The sequence below is a fragment of the Hippocampus guttulatus genome, chromosome 21 (genome assembly GCF_054856545.1).
Source record: "Hippocampus guttulatus isolate MCC_2025c chromosome 21, RoL_Hgut_1.0, whole genome shotgun sequence".
Classification (NCBI taxonomy): domain Eukaryota; kingdom Metazoa; phylum Chordata; class Actinopteri; order Syngnathiformes; family Syngnathidae; genus Hippocampus; species Hippocampus guttulatus.
In genome coordinates, this window is record NC_141281.1 from 1,729,717 (window position 1) to 1,747,932 (window position 18,216).

The 18,216-nt window shown below is 50.1% G+C and overlaps 2 protein-coding genes and 1 non-coding gene across 7 annotated transcripts; 1 reads left to right on the top strand and 2 right to left on the bottom strand.

Annotated features, from left to right (window-relative positions):
• Positions 1–309: 309 nt before the first annotated feature.
• Positions 310–6,942, bottom strand: LOC147186656 (glycine--tRNA ligase-like). The gene is made up of 17 exons (XM_086101754.1): positions 6,624–6,942; positions 5,339–5,440; positions 5,175–5,277; positions 4,969–5,110; positions 4,606–4,694; positions 4,132–4,208; positions 3,915–4,060; positions 3,693–3,842; positions 3,266–3,428; positions 2,729–2,893; positions 2,540–2,648; positions 2,321–2,465; positions 2,157–2,242; positions 1,985–2,094; positions 1,622–1,715; positions 774–964; positions 310–701 (listed from the first exon to the last, which is right to left on the bottom strand). The coding sequence occupies exons 1-17, from the start codon at positions 6,891–6,893 to the stop codon at positions 576–578; spliced, it is 2,268 nt and encodes a 755-aa protein (XP_085957880.1). The 5' UTR covers positions 6,894–6,942; the 3' UTR covers positions 310–575.
• Positions 4,764–4,898, bottom strand: LOC147186657 (small nucleolar RNA SNORA84). The gene has a single exon (XR_015099079.1). It is a non-coding gene; the product is annotated as a small nucleolar RNA SNORA84 (small nucleolar RNA).
• On the top strand, positions 6,827–16,741 carry ctdspla (CTD (carboxy-terminal domain, RNA polymerase II, polypeptide A) small phosphatase-like a). Of its 5 annotated transcripts, XM_086101757.1 has the most exons (9): positions 6,827–6,945; positions 7,393–7,633; positions 10,472–10,644; positions 11,841–11,942; positions 13,251–13,307; positions 14,366–14,479; positions 15,099–15,284; positions 15,635–15,778; positions 15,984–16,741. In XM_086101757.1, exons 2-9 carry the CDS (start codon positions 7,558–7,560, stop codon positions 16,107–16,109), a joined length of 978 nt encoding a protein of 325 aa, XP_085957883.1. In that variant the 5' UTR covers positions 6,827–6,945; positions 7,393–7,557; the 3' UTR covers positions 16,110–16,741. The 5 variants fall into 5 exon arrangements, with proteins under 5 accessions (XP_085957883.1, XP_085957884.1, XP_085957886.1 ...); XM_086101758.1 differs by lacking the exon at positions 6,827–6,945 and having other exon boundaries at positions 7,065–7,633; positions 14,387–14,479; XM_086101760.1 differs by lacking the exons at positions 6,827–6,945; positions 15,635–15,778 and having other exon boundaries at positions 7,066–7,633; positions 15,099–15,312.
• Positions 16,742–18,216: the final 1,475 nt, after the last annotated feature.

The following is an 18,216-nucleotide window of genomic DNA, read 5'->3' on the forward strand; positions in this document are numbered from 1 at the left end:
GTGACCTTTTGAGGAATCTTGACAAATATACCCCACGTCGAAAAGGTCAAAACCCAAAGACCTAGAAACCAGACAAAAGTAGCCTCCGCTTTGCAATGGGCCTTTTTCAGCCGACGGCAGCGCAACAAATTCAAATCTTGCCGTTCCGCCGCCGCGCAAGAGATGAGTTCTTTTCAATTGCCGTCCATTTGATTTGTTCCGATTCCATCGAGTAACTCTAGTGCACACGTCTCGTGCGATTGGCACGTCTGCAGTCGTGCCCGGGAGAACCGAATAAACAACTGCGACAACAAATGAGAACGCTGCAGGTGGGATGCCGTGTCCAGTAAGTGCTGGCGCTTTTTATTGAGAGCGCTCGGTATCTGAAAAGCGGTGCGCCTCCTTCCGCTGCCAGTTTCTCCCTTTTGAAAAACAAGACGCGCTGGTCATACGTTGTTGAAATGCAGCGCCTCCTTGTGGACGTGATCATCGTGACGTTCTTTTGATGATGCGAATGCAACAAAAGTCTATGAATTGTATTGATTGATTGATTTATTCCCCCCACCCCCCGCAGGCGGAAGAGAGAAAGGAGGACTTCACTCCTCGGCCGCGTCCCTCTTGCTGGTCTCCTGTCCTTCAAAGGTGGGATACTTGCTCTCCACTTGCGCCCAGGTCAGAGACCCGTTGGCCAAATCCCGGATGATCACTGGCAGCTCGCTCACCTGAGGAGAGACAGAGTGCGGTCAGTAAGAGACATGGACTCGTCCGGAGGACAGGATGGGACCGGACCGGACCTCGGCTCTGATCTGCCTCATAGAGTCACGGTCCCTCAGGGTGGCGGTGTGCGGCGTCTTGTTGACGGTGTCAAAGTCCACGGTGATGCCGAAGGCCACGCCGACTTCGTCCGTCCGGGCGTAGCGCCTCCCGATGGACCCTGCGGAGTCGTCCACCTTGTAGGAAACGCCGTTTCGAGTCATGGCCTCGGCTGAGAGGAGACGAGAGGAGAGGTGTGAGCAGGGGCGGCGGATCGACGGCTTCAAGGCAAGTTCGATTCAACGCGCTTCCGGGGGAAATGAAATTGAAGACCGACTGCCCAATGTCCCACGTCATCCAAAGTCATTTTCGCCGTCGTGATTGCGACAGGTGATTTCAAAAATGATTCGAGGAAGAATGTTCCCTTATTTTTGAGATTTGACAACGTGTACTCCAATATTTTGCAGAAGAAAATTTGGATCATTAATTGCCCCATTCAAAATCTAGCGATAGATCATGAATAAAACAAGGCGTGTTTGGGTCCCTTCACGCATCAATAAAGATGAAATACGGGCGAAACATTTGACCGTTTTACAAAACTGTCATTTAGCATTTAACTTCACAACAGAGAGAAAAATCAGCCGATTACTTCGGCATTGTTTAAAATGAAAATACAAATGTTAAACAAAAAACCATTGGCCGATAATACCTCGTATCAGCCAATCGTCCTAATGCCAATCCTGAAACGTGACTTTATAAGTGAACGTGTGTACACACGTCCACTTTTGGAAGCCTGCTTTAATGGCCATTCAGTCGCTACTTTTTGATTCGGGGATGGACGGCTATCAAGGAAAAAAAAAATCAAACTATTTACAAGTGTCATACTTACAGAGCTCTTTAACGAAGGGCACAAATTCCTGGTTTTGACTCAGAGGCAGAATAGAGCACTTGTATGGCGCAACTGTTGCTGGGAAGCTGAAGAACTGGCAGTGGAGGGTCACAAGAGAGAAGAGAGCTTGTTTCACTTCAAATGGCCGCCGAAAAAGCTCAATTCTTAAACGATTCGTTCTTCATTTTCGTAAGGAACCCTAACCCAAAAGTAATGTTTTTTTTTTCAGTTGACTCATTCCATCCATGCATATTTTGTAATTGACCAATATCAGAGGAGAAAGGAATGGAAAATGTTTCACGTTCATGTCCCGCTAGCAGGCTACGCAGTGTCCGGCTTAGGACGGGTTTTGGCTGTACTCACCGTCCTTTGCTCGTCGCCCTCCCTGACGCGGAAGGTGTGCTCAAAGATGCTGTACATGATCCTGCCGATCCCAAACGACGGCTCGATGACGTTGGGCACCACTTCCTCCACTGCGGAAAAGGAGACAGGTGAAGCGTGCGCCCCCTTCCGCGGCCGCCAGCTCTGATCTCACCGTGTAGCGTCTTCTGAAATCGCTTGACGGCCACCATGTCTTTGGTCAGTTTGAAAGTCTTTCCCTCCAGCTCGACGGCAAACTCTCTGCGGGATTGAAAAGGGACTCTTGGCGCTCAGCGACCGCGGAGGCAACGGGGGGGTCGCCGCGCTTCGCCCACTCACCCGCTGCGCTCGAGGAGCCGCTCCTTCTCGGCCACGCGGCATTCGTCGCACGCGGCCAGGTACTCGATGATGATCTTGGCGTCCTTCTTGTAGGCCTTGCCGATGGCGCCTTTGTTGGGCTCCAAGTGGACCATGTTCACCACTTTGTGCGGCCGCGTTAAGGAAGGAGCCTTTGCCGAGAGGGGTGGCGGGCGAGAAGGCGGGCGTCGCGCAAGGATATGGCTTCTTTCAGCGGCTTCTCGGCCACCAGGGGCACCTTGGTGGCACGGGCGTGACACTTCAGGTCGTAACAGGAGCGGTCGGCGCAGCCCACGATCTCGATCCAACCCTGCGAGCCGCAAAGGCCGCGATCAGCGCCGGCGCAAGCGCCATGACGACAGAGCGCGCGCGCACGCAGAGGAGACCTACGTAGGAGGTTTTGGTTTCGGCGTCCCAGCAGTCGCAGGCGTAGTGGGCCATCTCGTTGTCCATGTGCTGGCGGAAGCGGAGCTTGTCTTTGGCTATTCCCACTTTGGTGAGATAGAGGTAGATCCTTCCGATGAAATAGCCCAGAACCGAATTATTGATCACCCCCTGCGAGACAAGAACGCGCAAATTCGGTGCCGTTTCCTGCTCGGCGGCCGTGCCGAACGGCCAAGTCTCGCACTTCCTCGGTGCTTCGATACCATGATTTCGTTTTGTGGAGCCGCTTCAATTGAAGTCGTTCGCTGACTCGCAGCCTTTGACGCATTCACTACGAGCACCGGACAAAATGCCGCCCGAAAACGAGCACCGGTAAGTCCTTCATCAATACTCCCAAGAAATCTGCGCTTTTGTTTGGCACTCTCGCACTTTTTTGATGGACAAATATTGACAGTGTATGCCAGGAGACAGCTGCCGATTCTCTTCTCCCACTCAAGAGGACGGTGGCGGTTGCGGGACAAACGTAGTCAAGGGCCCCCCCACCTGCTCCACGGCGTCTCCGAGCCTCATGGTGTGCGCGGACTGGCCGCTGGTCTGAGCCCCGGAGGAGTACAGCAGGATGTCCAGGTCGGCCACGTTGGAGAACTTGGGGTGCACCTTCTCGCCGGGGTCCACAAAGTGCTCGATCTCGGCCATGGTGAACTCTCTGTCGGGGAAGGCACAAACGTGAAGACGTGTCCTGATCCAAGGTACGTTTACCCGTTCCGAGAAAGGGGAAAAAAAATTGTTCCTTTCGATCAGTACCAGATCAAACCCTTTCATGTACCCAGCCCTGCAAATGCAACAGATTTCATTTCCGTTTTTTCCAAATTAAGTCCGACCTGTAACTTGAAGGGGGGAACCAAAGAACCCTTGGAAAGGTTTCGTACAAACGAAGCGGCGATAGCCCCCCACCCCGCCCCGCCCCCACCTGACACGGATGAGCCCAGAGCGAGGCGAGATCTCATTCCTGAAGGAGTTTCCGATCTGAGCGGCAGCAAAGGGGAGCTTTCCCTGGTTGAACTCCAGCAGTCGCTTGAAGTTGAGGAAGATGCCCTGAGCCGTTTCAGGCCTCAGATAGCTGCGCATGGAGACCAGTGTCATCAGACCAGATTTACACTGAGCATCGTGGGCTTTTCCCTTCCTTCCTCACCCTGGCATGTTCCCCCCTGGTCCGATGGAGGTCTGGAACATGAGGTTGAAGGCGATGGGCGCCGTGAGGTCATTTCCCGTGGTGGGAGACTTGACGCTGTACGTGACGAAAAGGTCGCTCAACTCTTGCTGCGTGTAGTTGTCCATCTGTCAAATACAACCTTAATCAGTGTGTCCAAAGTAGAGCCCTATCTCCCCCCCTCCCCCCCTTCAGTCACCTGCGTGATGACGTCCTCCATCTCAGCCTTCTTCTCTGCAGTACACTTCTTGTCGGCCATCATCTTCTGCAGATGCGCTGCAGAAAAAAAAACGATCAGTGAATCCAATTCTGCCGACACAGTAAGCAAGCGCATGCTGTTTTTACATCGGCATTTAGGGTGGAAGGAGGTTTGATCGCAGTCTGTGCATCTTTCCCTTTGCAATCGGCAATCAAAATGTGCTTTTTTTTTTGCCGCGGTCACAAGGGAGTGACCCAGTAAGCTGCACTAATAGCAGTCATTTTTCACAGAGGAGAGAGAATACGCTCATCTCGTTAGCCTGTCCACAGAGTCTTGCACTGCATGACAGCATTAAGCTAGCAGACTTTCATTTAGGGCCAATTAAGTACAATTGCATAACATTGCGTTTAATAATAATAATAATAATGCTCAGTGACCTTGTATCTTTAAAAAAAAAAACGTAAGTCAAGGTACCCTTGAGGAGATGGTCCGCCCTGAAGCACTCGCCATTCTTGATATCTTTCACCATGTAGTCAGCAAACTTGTCAACATGTCCCGATGTCCTGTTGACACAAAGAAATGGTGAACATGTCTCCAGGTGCTGTGACATTCCATATGCCGTCACTTTTAAAGAGTGTATCTACAACCGGGCTGTGGAAGTCTGCGATAATGACAGCTCCCACGCATGAAATTGCAGAGTCCATGTGCGCCTGTCAAAAACAACCCACCGTCCAGCACTTGGGAGCTGACCGTAGGAACCACCAGGCAGCAAAAACAAAAACCGCCCCACACACCACCCCACAAGGGGAATGTGCACAAGTGTGGTTTCTGGCTCACTTGAGGACGGGCTCGGGGGTGAGCATGGTGCAGTCGATCTCCAGGATCTGCTCCTCCTGGATGAAGTGCTGCCTCCACGCCTGCAAGATGTTGTTCTTCAGGGCGCAGCCCACCGGCCCAAAGTCGTACAGGCCACTCACACCTGAAGAGGATGAAGACTCAGTCAACCGCATCTGTCGACATGCATCGAGCAAGCTTTGTCGTACCGCCGTAGATGGCGAAGGCCTGGTCGTAGAAGAAACGCCTCTTCAGGGTGTCCTCCATCTTGGTCCTGTCCACAATGTCATCTTTGGGTTGCAACGCCAGCTCCTGCGGGCAGTTTGATCAATGACTCCTGGGCGAGATTGCCAGCAGGGCTCAACTGTTGTACCTTGGCCTCTAAATTGCGCTTCCTCGCTTTCAGTTCGGCCACCGCTTTGGTCACGTCCACGTCGGGAGCGCCGTTCTGCTTCATTTGGCGAACGAGATCCCCCTGAAAAACAGACGGGGCATACCTGTGAAGAGGGGAGGGCACCAACTTTCAGCATCCCCCGCCATCAAATTCGACAAAGAGCCGATTGTCAATATCCTGAGCCATTGTCATCCTAACTTTCATACTCTTCCTCCGCCCACAGATCACTCCTTGTCACCCCCAAAGCAAGACGGCGTCTTTGCCCCTGAGGGCCCCCGCACTCTGGAAGAAGAGCCCCGCCAAAATAGATGGACCGACCCCACTCTCCTCGTGTCGAAAAACCACCAGCTATTTTCCTTGCTTTAGTGGGACCTTGTATGACGACTTTTTGCTTTTGGGACTCTGCTGCCTTTTGAAAAGAGGGGTTTATGTCCTTTTTGCGTTCTTTTGATGAAGCTATCCTTTACTCAATGATACGACGCACTTGAAATGAGTTCCACGCCAGCACGGGGTGATTTCAACTTACTGAACGGAGCAACGGAAACTCACTTTATTACCACACACATGAATTAAAAAAAAAAAAGTACGTTTTGATGCTGGAAAAAAATGGGTTACACTCCCAATAAATAAAAGAACCAACCTTGAAAGTTGAGACCAGCGCTTTTTAAGACAAGATAAAAAACCTTTATTAGTCTCGCAATGGAGAAATTCCCGATTCACAGCAGCAAAGTTATGAAAGGATGAAGTAGAACAACAAAATATAGGAGCTGCTGGAAAGGCAGCCACTCACGCGGCGCCATTTTGAAGTCAAAATAACAAAAATAACACAACACAACACATAGGACTCAGACAGTCGTGCAATCTTCACCAATTTTCTGCATACACTTTGTTGTCTGAAGCAGTTATAGATGAAAGAGGAGAGGATCAAAGTGTCCTTTCTCCAGTGGATCAGAGACGTCATGCTGAAAATGTGCACACGTCTGCTACAAGCCAAGTTTTGAAAGCAAACGCGAAGCTATAGCGTCCATTGACGAAAAAGTAAACAAATATGAACTTGTCGATTGATTGGACCACACCCCGTTTAAAAAGCCACAGCTGTGGCCGCGGCTGAAACGTGGCACAAGGGCGCAGACGCCACAGCGACGACTCGCCAGCGTCAGCAGCGAGCTAGTTGGAAGCTCCATTCATTGACTGGACTGAGCTGTCCTGATTGAAGCCGAACCTGGCGTCGGCACAGAAAGACTTTCTTGCACTATAAACGAACCTGTTCCTTGACTGCGAGCCTCAAAGGGGCGAGGATTTGCTCCATGTCGCCGTCCATGGTTGTTCGTCCTTCTTCCAGTCGCTGCTGCTGCTCCTGCCACAGGTTCTTTTTCTTGTTCCTGTTGGAAAGGCGAGCCGACGTGGAAAGGGGCCGGTTCCGGAGGCGATCTAACCGAACAGGCCGGACCCGCAGCACCGAGCAGAGCGAGGAAATGTCGGGGATGGTCCTCAGCGGTGCCGATGCAGCAGCCCCCCGGAGAAGAACAAGCATGGACAGACAGGAACGCTTGAGGACGAGAATGATGCAATCGCTCCGACGTCAAGTAAATGTCTTTTAAATACATCGCCCACACTTTCGTCTCAAGAGAAACGGGGGGGGGGGGGCAAATCAAGCTAAGCCACCCGTCCGCAGATTCGCCACAAATGAACAGCCATCTATCATCTGAATCCCGTTTGCTGAAATGAAATGGAAACAAGACCCCACCACCACAAAAAAAAGAGATAAATTCGCACTCTTCTGTAATTCGACGACGTCTTTTTTCTATTTTCTTCGGAAAATTAGTTGGGTGCTGTTTGAGTTTTGTCCACCAGATGTATCTACGATTGCATGTTGAGGCACTACGACTGGAAGTCCTCTGTTTACCGCGCATGTCGAATCCATAAATCGGAACCCGCGGTTAATTTACGCACTTTAATTTGCGCACTCGTGACCGACTCTTGTTTTTTTGTTTGTTTTTTTGTTTCTTCCCTCCATGTCGTTCACATTCCAGTCAACAGTCTCCTTGTCTCCGACACAAGTGAAGGTATCACGATGCAGCGGCCGAAGCGCAAAGCCTCCTGGGAAGTGCAGTCGACTGGCTTCAACAGTCATGTTCGCCGAGGAATAACACGCACGGTGTAGCCCCCCTCACGGCGCACCGCATCTCGCTTTTTCCATGGACAACACGTCCATCATAACACAGGTTGCAAATCCCAAAGAGGAGGAAAGCATTTGCGCGAGTCAAGACAAAGGTAAGACGTACATGTTTGATTTATTATGACACGCTTCCATGTTATTTTCCCCCACCCCCCTCACCGTGTGTAAAATATTGCACGGTGCAGAGGACACCGAATACTGCAGTAACAAATGCTCGGCCGATACAAGCGCCGCTGTTGATATCTAGCGCCCCCCCCCCCCACGTTATACAAACGATTCACCCCAAATACGATGGATTTGAACGATTTCTGTCGTGTTTCCTCGCGTGATTGCACACCCCTGCTTCCTTTGCAACAGGGGGCGGGTACTTTCTGTCTTTGTGTGCTTTACGGACTAAACATTGTTGGATTTACCTCGAGAACGGAGCGAAATCAAACAAGTCGACACACAATACAGTTTAGCGATCAAAATACTTACTACTCTGTGCTTATTGTTTTGTTTTTTGGTAGCCTGCAAAATGAATAGCAGCATTCTTTTCGGCAGTTTTTGGCAGAGCAGTGGATAAAAGGCGACCCCCCTTTTTTTTAATACATAAAATTCAAACTTAGGTCTGCATCCATCCATTTTCTTAAGGAAACCTTAACCTCGAGGGTGAGCCGGAGCCTGTCCTCGCTGACTTGGAGTGAACAAGCATTCACGCTAACAATCGAATCTGTGTACAATATAAGATGCATATTTTTGGAATGTGAAAAGTGGAGCAGCCATAAAAACTTTGGAGCAACATGCACACTCCACACAGATTCCAAACCAGAACCTGAGAACTGAAAGGCAGAATTGCTAACTTCTCGGTAATTCTGTTTTCTCTTTTTTTTAGAGTTACAAATGCAGTAAAAAGTTGAGTTTGAGGCGCTATCTTTGGTAGCAGCACATTTCACAACGCCACCAGAGTGAAATATTTCTTTTCTTAAAGCTTTATAGTTCCCTCAAGCTCTTTATTTCCACTCCCCAGCAAAATTTTCTTTAACCCTAAATATAAACCAAAGGGAAGTGCACGTTGAGTACTTACCCAACGGACATTAAGGTTGACTTCCGAAAGCCCGCTGGTTTACGCTACAGGCTGCTGACAAAACTGGCATTGATGTTGCAGTTTCTAGAAACCCTTCAACGAGTAATTTGTTGACACACAGCGCCAGAAGAGACCATCAATTCTGCAAAGTATTCTTTATGCTCTGCAGAAACTTCTTTTCCAAATCAAATCTACATGACGTTTTTTCAATACAGAACACAAGACAAAGGCAGCACGCTCGATGTGCTAACAATTGCATTTGCCAGCAGTAGTCCAGTGCAGCTCAAGACACATTTCAGCATAAAATACAGCATGTAGCTGCTCTGAAATGATGCATAAATAAATCATCCCCCCCGTCCCCCCAAATCCAAGCCAGAGGGGGTCTTGTGCCTCCAAGGCCACGGGTCCCACACAGCCCATCCCGTGTGGGTAAAAAGGTCACCCTTCAGCAGTGAATCACTCTCATGACTCTGCAAATTCTCTCTTGGCGTCATGGAATGACCCTTATGGTCTTCCGTGCCCCGTCACCCTTAGCGTGCGTGCAGGTGACGGGTGACTGGGTGTGTAATAAGCGCCCCCTCGCACCGCCTTCAAAGGGCTTCTTCTCGTCGAGAGGCTTTCGCTGTGATCGCGCCGCGCGCAGATAGAGCTGAGTGGATGAGCCACCTACTCCCATCGGATGAGCTTTTTAGCTGGTCCGACACGTCGGCTGGCGTGACGATGATGACGGCGGACCGTCCTAATGCTTTGGGCCATTTTAGGGCCCTGTCCGTTTGAAAGGCCAGCCCCATTCAAGATCGCTTCTTGCAGGTCAAATCTGCATCGTCTTTTTGCATTACCTCCTGTCACACTTTTCAATCAATCCTCCGTTTCAGGGGAGCGAAGCATTTCAAAGGATATCGGATTCCACCTGTGCGAAAAGTGGTCACAGCCGCGCAAGAGCGCCAGTTGATTTGAAAGTTTCTCCAACAAAGTGAGACGCCCGCTTTGTTGTTCTGCGTTTGGGGCCTCCGAATAGTCGCAGGCTTTTCATCACGTGCGCTTCCCGCCAGGCGTCAAGCGCCGCGGCTGGCGAGCAACTTCGCAGCCTGCTTGCGCAACCGCAGCGGCGCCGTCTCGTCGCGCTCATTGTTTCTTCCCCGAGCTCTCTGTGTTTTCATTGCGAGCCCCCTCGCTCGTCATCTCCTTCGTAGCGGGCGCTCGAGAAGCAGCCGTCGGCCCCCCGCCGACCTCAATTCTACTACTTGCGGTGGAAGTCTTCTTCCGACGCGTCTCTCCGGCTGTACTGGACTGCCCCCCGGTGGCCAGTGCGCTCCCATCAGAAGGAGCAGTCGCAAAAACGGTTTGGTTTCAGCCCGCTGCCCAAATCTGCCGTGTTTTCTGTCGTCCTTTGTTCGGGACACTTTGCACACAGCCGTGCCGTTTCAAAGCGACCCTGTTTTTCCGTTTGCATTATTAACGCAGCCATCGCCACGCGCCCTCCGGGTACTGACCTCTTTACCCGCTTGGCCGCTCGACCGCAACTGCCAGGCCCCAAAATACAGTTGTTGCGGGCAGCCCCGCAAAAGGGCTTGCTTGGCGAGGCCGCAAGATGGAAGCAAAGCGCCTCCAATGGAGAGGATCGGAATGGATGGACGCCCGCGCCCGCTCCCGGACTCTTGGCCTCCTGGGAGCCCGGCCGGCTCTTTGGCGGGTCAACCGCATGCCGTGCGGGGCCACGGGGACGCCTTCCGCTCCTGTTGTCGTCCTTTTGCCCTCACCTTTGCCTGCCTTTCTTGCGTGGCGTTCACATTTGTTGGATGTTTTTTTTTTTTTTTTTTTTGCTCGCGCCTCACCTCCACCCCCCCCCCCCAACTTTCTGTTCTAGTCTCCCAGTCCAACGGCAGCCTCAAGAAGCGGCGCAGTCGGAGCATCTTCAGCCCGTTCTTCTGCTGCTTTCGCAACTACAATGACTACCGCGTGGAGCCGCCGCTCGCCAACAAGACGCGCGCCCTGCCGCCGCCGCCACCGCCGCTCGAGGAGAACGGCACTCCTCTCAAGGTGAGAAGCGTTTGCTCTCTGCACGACACTTCCTGTTGCTGCAGATTTTTTAGTCTTCCCGCTACAAATGTTTGTTAGCTACTCTTTGTTTTTGTTTTTTTTGGGGGGGGGTTGTTTTTGTCTTGGATTTTAGTGGGGTTGAATATGGAGCGTATTTGTCAAAGTGCAAGATTGGGGCAGGGCATTCGTGCGCCAATTCCCAAACAACTGTTTGCCCTCCCTTCTTCTTTCCGACCATCCACGATTCCCAAAATAAATCCATTGAAAACAAAGCCGAAAACCAAGGATGTTGGTCATGTCACGAATCAAGTGCTTTTCTGAAGCACAATTAGTCTGCGCAGTGTCTTAAAAATGGCTCGGCGGTGTGTGCTCGGAGACCTCTCGTTGTGCTTTGGGCCGCTTTTCCCATTCAGTGCGCCGGCTCTCCTTGCCCACACGTGAGGGCGTTGCAGGCGGAGCGACAGACTTCGCCACCCTCCCCGTTTGACCAGTTGAGCGCGTACGCGCGGTGCCAAAATTGCTGGCGACGGCGCAAAATCATTTGGCAGTCTCCGCTCGCGTTTACCCGAGACATGTCTCGCATCCAGGAGGTTAGCAACGCTTTTTTTCTCTTGTCTTTCTTTCATTCAAATCCCCGGGCCAAATGCTTTTCTGACTATGATGCGCCATCGTGAAAATGCAGCTTGAGCCTGTCAATCACGTTCATTCCGTTCAACGCGATGGCATTCCCCGTCATGATTGCGAAACTGTAAAAAAATTGAATCAAATAAATCCCTCTGAGATTCCTGTATTGCACAATATGTGTGCACCCCCCCCCCCCCCCCACCCACGGGGCTGTACCATCTGTCCCGTCACGCTTGTCTGTCAGTCTGCGGCCCATTTGGCAACAAACACCGGGGCTGCACTTTCTTTTTTTCTCTCTCTCTCTCTTCAGTCCCCAAAGGCGGCACAGGGCAGAGTCAACACAAGGTCACTTCAAGCGGCCACTTTTGACAAGCGCTCGAAGCTTTGGCGGCTGGATTGGGTCCGAGTCTATGGGCACTGTTCCCTTTGGGAGATTTATTTTTGGAAAAGGGCCTTTCAACTAAGAGCTTCCACTCGTTTCTCTGTGTGGTTTGTCAGCGTGTGACAGTTGCTTCCGCTGATGAAACTGCATCTAATTCATTCTCGCGCGTGTGTGTGCGTTGCCTTGGCAGCCCCCAGCCAAGTTCCTCCTGCCTGAGGTCAGTATAGCAGACTGCGGCAGGAACTGCGTCGTGATCGACCTGGACGAGACTCTGGTTCACAGCTCCTTCAAGGTATGCTCCGTTCACGGGAGTCTCAGATCGAAACGGCACCGGTGACAACGGGAGGGAAGCGAAGCCAAACGATGTCAACGCCTAACTTGGATTCGGGGGCTAAAACAATCTGTCGAATTGAAACAACTACCAATCGTTGACCTTGATGGCAAGAGTGTGAGTTAGCGAGCAAGTTGTTTGCTCCAAAGGTTGTTCGACTGGCAATGTGCCACCAATTAAAAATGTGGCCGAGTTGATTTTCAGATTGCGTTGGGGTGCCCAACTTAACTTTTGTGGTTGTTTGGGAGTTTGTGCTGGTGAAATGTTTTGTCTCTGGCGCGGATGGCGGAGAAACGTGTCCGCGCGCTGTCACGGGTCCACCCGTGAGTCACGCGCGAACGCGTGCGGAAGCTATCAACGGGCAGGAAAGGCAAGGCGCCAAGTGACTGACGGCACTTTGTAAATGAACTGCAAATGCTTTGAGGGCCACGCTTTGCATCAAAGCCGAAGCCTTCCCGGCGATCGGTGTCCTGTTGGCGCGCTGCACCGTAGCCACCCACATGTGGACGGAACGGCGCTTCTAAAAATAGCTGCTGGGTTACATAACGCGCGTGTGGAGACTGAAGCGGCGTGTCGTGTGGGGGCCGCGGATACTGAATGTTATTGGGGGTGGGGGGGGGGCATCAGTCAGAATCCAAGTGGCCCGTTTTCCCGACGTGAAGGCAAAAGTGAGTCGCTGCAGTTGTAGACATTGTGGCCGTTTAAAAACGTCTTTGGGTTGGTTTCTATTGCGGTCCGGCGGTCCATCGTGCAAAGCTCACTACCTTTGGCCTTCCTGTGTGGAGTTTGCATGTTCTCCCCGTGCCCGCGTGGGTTTTCTCCGGGTACTCGGCTTTCCTCCCACATTCCCAAAACATGCACGGCAGGCCGTTAACTAACGGACTATTGATTGATTCTTATTTTCTAGGACTTGGTTACCCCACCCCAGATATATGCGCCAGATTGCTTCAAATGTATTTTATGTATTGGGGATGCTGACACACGGGAGGATGACTGTACTTGTGCCCCCCTCCCAAAAAAAAAGAAGGAACAAGGCCCCGACAGTCACAGTGGCTGCTGACTTGTGGGCAGCTCTCCATTTGCATCCAAGGAAACGATGGGCTCCCATCCAATCTCTTCTTCTCATCTCGCGCCCGTGCACGTTCCCGCGCCGCGTCTCCTCCGTTTCCTCCTCGCTGGCGTTTCTCACGTTGCCCCGCCCCGCCCTCGACACGCCTGTGTGATTGATTGGCTAACGCGAGGTCTTGTTGCCTTGTGTGTGCCCCGCAGCCCATTAGCAACGCAGACTTCATCGTTCCGGTGGAGATCGATGGAACTGTTCATCAGGTACGTGCGCGAGAAAGACATTTTGTTGTTTTCCCGCCATGCGCTGAGACAAAGAACGGCAGACACGTTTATTCCATGGATAAGCACTTCAACTCGCAACTTGTCAGGGAGCGTGGATTGATTTCCTCATTTTGCTCTGTTCATTACACCAACTCTTGATTCAAAATAGTCGTTTTTGGTTCTTTCAAATGACATGATGTTTGATTCGTCATTTAGATGTCTGCTTCTTGGAATTGTTTGTAGCAAAAAAGAATCAAGTTTTTCTATTTTTTGTTTACTTTTTTAAAAATTTGAACTTCTATTTTTTTTTGGGTCACTCTTTACTTCAATGAATCTTTTCCATTTTATTTGAACTTGAAATATGTGGTTTGTTTTTTTCTTTATTGACAAATCATTGACATTGTTTATTTTTGACTTTGTTTCATTTTGAAATTATTTTTCTCATATTTTAAAAATGTGTAGGTTTAATACGGTGTATTTTCAGGATCTCATATTTTTCATCTTAATCGATTTTATTTTACTATTGCTAAGTTTCATGTATTTCCTCTCATGTGATTCTTTTACTTTTGATCGTATTTTATACATATTTTAGTTGACATTATTTGTAGTTGTTTACCTTTGCTAATTTGATTTGTTTTTCCTCTTTTCTGTGTTTTAAAATCCCCCCCTCCCCCAAATGATTATTTTTTTTTTGGTCTTAATTTGATGTCTTCATCATGCAGGTTTCAAATTATTATCATTTTTTTTACATGTATTATTTGGGAACATTTTTAATTCACGTGCTATTATTTGTGATTTTTTGTTCTGCTATGTTTTGAAATTCAAGCGAACTGCTCCCGGAGCACCGTAAGATGAGGGGCGGCGTGAGGAGCGGCCGTCGACGCGCGGCTGCGACCTGGTTCAAGTAATCCAGGATAGGCTTTCTGCCTCAAACTCGGCCTCTTCTCGATTACTTGCGCTCGGGAGCAGCGGCTATTCGCCGGAGGACACCTGAAATGTCCGACATTTAGCAAATCCAGATCCACGTTCCCGTTTATGGTGCGAAATAAAAAAAATAGATCTATCTATCTGTTTTTCAGGTGTATGTGCTGAAGAGGCCTCACGTGGACGAGTTCCTGCAGAGGATGGGGGAGCTCTTCGAATGTGTCCTCTTCACCGCCAGTTTAGCCAAGGTCAGCGCAACCAGTAGCCTCACAAAGACAGCTGGAAAAATGTTGCCTTTTCATTCCTTTATCTTTTTTTTTTTTTTAATGCCTCAATCCTAAAACGGCCCAGGACGGTAATATTTATGATTTTGGCGGGATTTGAGGTCGACTGTTCTGTCGCGGGAGGGTCAAATTGGACATTTGGAAAATCCAGAAAAAAAAATCAAGATTAAGGAACAACTTTAAAAATACTTTGCTGCTTGTAATAATTTCAAATGCTTATGGTTCGCTTTCTTTTTTTTTTTTTTTGTAATTGGACACCGCTGTACAAAATATTAGAAAATCTTGCTTCCACAATGTATTAAAATGAGTTAAAACTGCAATCTACAACATCCAATTTTTAATGACATTTTTTGGGGGGGAGATTTTAATCCCGAGTGGAGGAGAAACTGTGCCATCTGGTGGCCAAATGACAGGAACGCCTTCCATTGGAAAGCCAGCAAGTGAAGCGAGAAAGCGACGTGGCCCGAGTTCAGCCTTTTTCGGGACAGCGCTGAGCACAGCGGACAGCTTTCCGTGTTGTCGGGTGCCGGGGCGCACGCAAGGCCAAATCTCTGACTCTGTGCGCCGTGCGGCCTTTTTCCAGTACGCGGACCCAGTGGCCGACCTCCTGGACCGTCGGGGCGTGTTCCGCGCTCGTCTCTTCAGGGAATCCTGTGTGTTCCACAGAGGAAACTACGTCAAAGACCTCAGCCGGCTGGGCCGGGAACTCGCCAAGGTCATCATCGTGGACAACTCGCCCGCCTCCTACATCTTCCACCCCGAGAACGCCGTGAGTCGATTGCACGCGTCGACCAATGGTGGGCCACAAGAGTGACCGGAGGCTTTCGATTTTGGGGGCGCCCGTTCCGATATTTGGCAGAGTTGCGCTCTCCTGACCATTGGTTTCAATTCTCGAGAATGAATCCAAGAACTCCTTTTTGGGGTTGAGGAGAAGATTGGACGCTTTTGCTTGTCTCTAGCAGTTGTTTTACGTTGTCATCTGTTAATGTGTAAAAAGAAACCCAAAAAGCCGTAACTAAAGATGGGCCCGAATAGTGACTGTGCGGCTAGACGGCGAGCGAACCAGTCAAGAAAACTGTACACGAGACTTACTTGATGAAGTTGTCTTGCCCTTCCAAGTCTTCCAAGGCTCCAGCATTTGGAGACCACTCACAGTCGTCTATGAGCTATTTGGAACCAGCTTCCACACAGCAGAAATACGTCAAAGATCTACTCTTGCCAAGAGATGCGCTTACATTAAGACGAAACGATCCACAAAAAAAGGTCTTACTCTCACTTTTTTTTTTTTTACTCCCAAAGTTTGCACTATGACAGGCAATAATAAGCAGACTGATTGATGATCAAATATGAACTGCTTTCCCTTTTTCAATGAACACTTCAAACTCAGGAAATATGAATGTCGACAGTCGTCACCGATGGCGAATCACCGGGTCTTTTGTTTTGCTTTTTTGGGGGGGGTATCGCTCAGGTGCCGGTGCAGTCGTGGTTCGACGACATGGCCGACAAGGAGCTCCTGGAGCTGCTCCCCATCTTCGAGGGCCTCAGTAAAGAGGACGACGTTTACAGCCTCTTACAGAGCCTGAGGGACAGGTAGCAGGGGGCCCCAAAAGCAGCCCGCCTGCCCCGCCCCCCCAACAAAAGACTCCCATGTTTCTAAGGAGACGAAGAAGAAGACATACTTAAAACAAGTACTTTTTCTATCAAATTCATATTTTAGTTACCGGGGAAAACAAAGTCTTTCGGAGTGGGGAAGGGGGGTTGTTTATTTTTCTGGTGCAAGACGTTCCTTGGTCTTCTCTTTCAGAATGAAGTGCCTTCATTGTTTCCTCATGTTGGGTAGGGGGCGCACTTTATTACCCCAATAACTCCCTCATCCACCAGTCTCGCTCTACCCCCCCCCCCCCCCCCCACCAGAAAAAAAAACATATAAACTAAGCGCTACTCTGAGTGATGGCCACACTATTTAACAGGAAATTGTGACCCTTTTATTTCTTTTGGAGTTGATGGATTGACTTAATGATACGTGAGTGCTTGGAGTGATTATGATGAACATCAGCATCCACCGAGTCAATGTTGCCGAGACATGTATTGATTAGCCTAGATGATATCAAATTGTATTTATTGGTGGGGGGGGGGGGGTGTTCGGGTGCATCGTAATATATTGACAAGAAGAAATGTAAATGGTACTGTACAACATGATTAAAGCTGCAAGTTTGCACACACTCACTTTGCGTCCTGCTACGTGAGACCTTTTGAAAATGTCAACTTTCTCTCCATGATCAACTTCATCTCGGAACCTTCCAAGCCCATTGCCTTTATTTTGGTCATCTTTTTTGAAGTACAACTTCATTCATGTCGGGTAAAGTTGTTTTTGTCTCACTTCTATTTTTAGAATTGAGTAAAGAGTTGGGACTTTGGTTTTGTGAAATTGAAGAAATTCACCATGCACGTTTTCCACTTTTGCCTCCGAAAAAAATGCGAACATTGAAAATCAAGAGAGATTTTCTTTTTATCAAATGAGAAAGAATATTTTCTTTTCCTGTCCTGACACCCCCAAATGTTTCTCCTAAAGTTGAGACTTTTTTTGCTTGGTGGACAGAATGGATTCCTTTTTTTCATGCCCCAGGGGCTACGACCTCCCTCCCCGACCACCCCTTTGCACGCCCCTGCCTGGCTTGTAAAACGTATTTCTCTTCAATCCAGACAAGTTTGACTTCCACTCATGCACTTTGCTCTCAGAAATACCACTTTGTTGTCATCAAATGACGACACCGCCCCCCCCCCCCCCCCGACCTCTCTGTTGTCTGTTTGAAAGAAGCAGGGCCTTTCTTTGGGTGTGTTATTTGCAAGGCTCTTTGCGCAATCCGTGATTATCCGCTAGTTTAGACTCCTCATGTGATATGCGAGGGGAACTTTTAGCTTTGGCTCTATTGAGCCCATTGTGGGATTGCCGCCCCCCCCCCCCCCCCCAGTGGTCTCGTGCAGGCTTTTCTCTTGTGCGCCTGACATGAATGAACGCACCTTCACTGCGATGACGAGGACTGCATCCGGGAAGGACAAATCAGCAAGGCTGGTATGAAACACGCCCCCCCCCCCCCTCCCCGAGCAAACGTGGTCGTTGTCACCTTCGGTACGTGCGCAAAATAAACGGCGTCAATTTTGCGGAGGCGCAAGGACGGCACCGAAAGGCCGTCACGCGACTTGAATAGGACACCCGATGGCCAATGGGGGGCAAATGTTCACTTTTGCGTGCCGAGTTATTTGGAGAGCTCGGTAAACGTTGATTCGGATGCCTCCTGAACGCCTCCCTGGTGAGGTGTTCCGGGCATGTCCCACCGGGAGGAGACCCCGGGGAAGACCCAGGACACGCTGGAGTGACTATGTCACCCAGCTGGCCTGGGAACGCCTCGGGATCCCCCGGGGAGAGCTGGAAGAAGTAGCTAGGGAGAGGGAAGTCTGGGCTTCCCTGCTAAAGCTGTTGCCCCCGCGACCCGGCCCCGGATAAGCGGTAGAAGATGGATGGATGGATGGATGGTAAACGTTGCGCAAAGTTGGACGCGAATGATTTGACGTTGTGGGCCATTCACGTCTATGTGCAGCGATTGTGATTCCGCTCGCTGCTTTTCTTCCATTGGAGCTCACATTCGCAGCCCCGTCCCGCGCGAGATTGGCAGAAGGCAAATTGCAGGTGTGTTGCGCGA